Genomic DNA, 2,280 nt, shown 5'->3' with positions numbered 1-2,280 from the left:
GCTCGACAGACCTTTCCGGTTCTCGAAGAACTCCCCGCAGAACTCGCAGCGGATGTCGCGCGCCGGCTCCGACCCCGACGCTGCGGAGAGAGAGCGGCGTTCCAGAGGGAGAACTGCCCGGAATTCCCGCTGCCTTCTGCCCACCCCGATCCCCAGACAATTAACTATTGTGTAATTAACTGGGATAAAGGTGGGATGGGGTTTGGGAGCGATATGGAATTTCTCACAGCGGATGTCGCGCGCCGGCTCCGACCCCGACGCTGCGGAGAGAGAGCAGCGTTCCAGAGGGAGAACTGCCCGGAATTCCCGCTGCCTCCTGCCCACCCTGATCCCCAGACAATGAGGTGTCGTGTAATTAACTGGGATAAATGTGGGATTGGGTTTGGGAGCGACGGCAAATGGAATTTCACAAAAGCCGCGCCGGCTCCGACCCCGACGCAGCGTTCCAGAGGGAGAACTGCCTGGAATTCCCGCTGCCTCCTGCCCACCCTGGAATTCTGGCTGCCTCCTGCCCACCCCGATCCCCAGACAATTAACTGTCGTGTAATTAACTGGGATAAAGGTGGGATTGGGTTTGGGAGCGACGGCAAATGGAATTTCTCAAAGAATTCCCCACAAAAGCCGCGCCGGCTCCGACCCCGACACTGCGGAGAGAGTGGGATTCCAGAGGGAAAACTGCCCGGAATTCCGGTTGCTTCCTGCCCACCCCGATCCCCAGACAATTAACTATTGTGTAATTAACTGGGATAAATGTGGGATTGGGTTTGGGAGCGATATGGAATTTCTCACAGCGGATGTCACGCGCCGGCTCCGACCCCGACGCTGCGGAGAGAGAGCGGCGTTCCAGAGGGAGAACTGCCCGGAATTCCAACTGCACAAATATTGCCATCCCCTCTCCCCTTCCTGGAGACAATTAACTATTGTGTAATTAACTGGGATAAATGTGGGATTGGGTTTGGGTTTGGGAGCGATGGTGAAAGGAATTTCTCACAGCGGATGTCGCGCGCTGGCTCCGACCCCGACGCTGCGGAGAGAGAGCGGCGTTCCAGAGGGAGAACTGCCCGGAATTCCAGCTGCCTCCTGCCTACCCCGGAATTCCGGCTGCCTCCTGCCCACCCCAATCCCCAGACAATTAACTGTCGTGTAATTAACTGGGATAAAGGTGGGATTGGGTTTGGGAGTGACGGCAAATGGAATTTCACAAAAGCCGCGCCGGCTCCGACCCCGACGCTGCGGAGAGAGAGCGGCGTTCCAGAGGGAGAACTGCCTGGAATTCCGGCTGCCTCCTGCCCACCCTGATCCCCAGACAATTAACTATTGTGTAATTAACTGGGATAAATGTGGGATTGGGTTTGGGAGCGACGGCAAATGGAATTCCTCAAAGAATTCCAAACAAAAGCCGCGCCGGCTCTGACCCCAACACTGCGGAGAGAGTGGGATTCCAGAGGGAGAACTGCCCGGAATTCCGGCTGCCTCCTGCCCACCCCGATCCCCAGACAATTAGCTGTTGTGCAATTAACTGGGACGAGGTTGGGGACAAATGTGGGATTGAGTTTGGGAGCGATGGCGAATGGAATTTAGGGAAATAAACCGACCAGGGGCATCCCAGGAAATGCTGTTGGGAATTCTGGGTTTTAACTGATTTCCTGTGGTGCCCAGGGGGTGGANATCCCTGGGATGAGCCCCCAGATCCAGCACATCCCCCTTCCCGGGGCGGGGGGGGTCACTCACAGAGGTTCAGGGGCGACATCTCCTCCCGGGGGGACCAGGCGCGATCCGACGGATGCGGCTCCCCGTGGATCCCTCCGGCCATCAGCTCCCGCTTGATCTCCACCCTCAGCTGCTCTGGCTTGAGTTTCTTCTGCAAGGAGGGAGGAGAAAGGCCTGGAAACATCTTCCGGGCGGTGGGAGGCGGGGACGAGGTGGGAGACGGCCCCGGGGGGCTGCCGGGTGGCGGGACCTTCTTCCCCAGGGCGGGAATGTGCAGCTCTGCCGGCCCGCGCGGCTCCAGCGGTCCCAGGGTGCCCAGCAGGCTCTTGGCCACGGCCTTGGGGCCGGCGGGGTTCCCGGCGGGATTGGGATTCCCGCCGCGGCGGCGCTTGAGGATCTCTCGGAGGGTGTCGATGGGGGAGCCGTTGACGTACCACTCGGTGACCCCCATCTGGCGCAGGTGGGAGCGCGCGTGGCTCGACAGACCTTTCCGGTTCTCGAAGAACTCCCCGCAGAACTCGCAGCGGATGTCGCGCGCCGGCTCCGACCCCGACGCTGCGGAGAGAGAGC

At 60.1% G+C, this 2,280-nt stretch overlaps 1 protein-coding gene across 1 annotated transcript in view; it reads right to left on the bottom strand.

The window, feature by feature from the left end:
- WIZ (widely interspaced zinc finger motifs) overlaps positions 1–2,280 on the bottom strand; it is a gene marked incomplete at its 5' end in the record, with an annotated part of 22,181 nt that overhangs the window by 10,521 nt on the left and 9,380 nt on the right. The window contains 2 exons of the mRNA XM_017839731.1: positions 1,732–1,861; positions 1,961–2,265. Coding sequence (XP_017695220.1) covers positions 1,732–1,861; positions 1,961–2,265 — 435 coding nt within the window. The remainder of the gene's footprint in view (positions 1–1,731; positions 1,862–1,960; positions 2,266–2,280) is intronic.

This window comes from Lepidothrix coronata, unplaced genomic scaffold, assembly GCF_001604755.1.
Source record: "Lepidothrix coronata isolate B3197 unplaced genomic scaffold, Lepidothrix_coronata-1.0 Scaffold471, whole genome shotgun sequence".
NCBI lineage: Eukaryota > Metazoa > Chordata > Aves > Passeriformes > Pipridae > Lepidothrix > Lepidothrix coronata.
The sequence above is the reverse complement of the archived record's forward strand: the minus strand, read 5'-3'. Positions and strand labels throughout refer to the sequence as shown.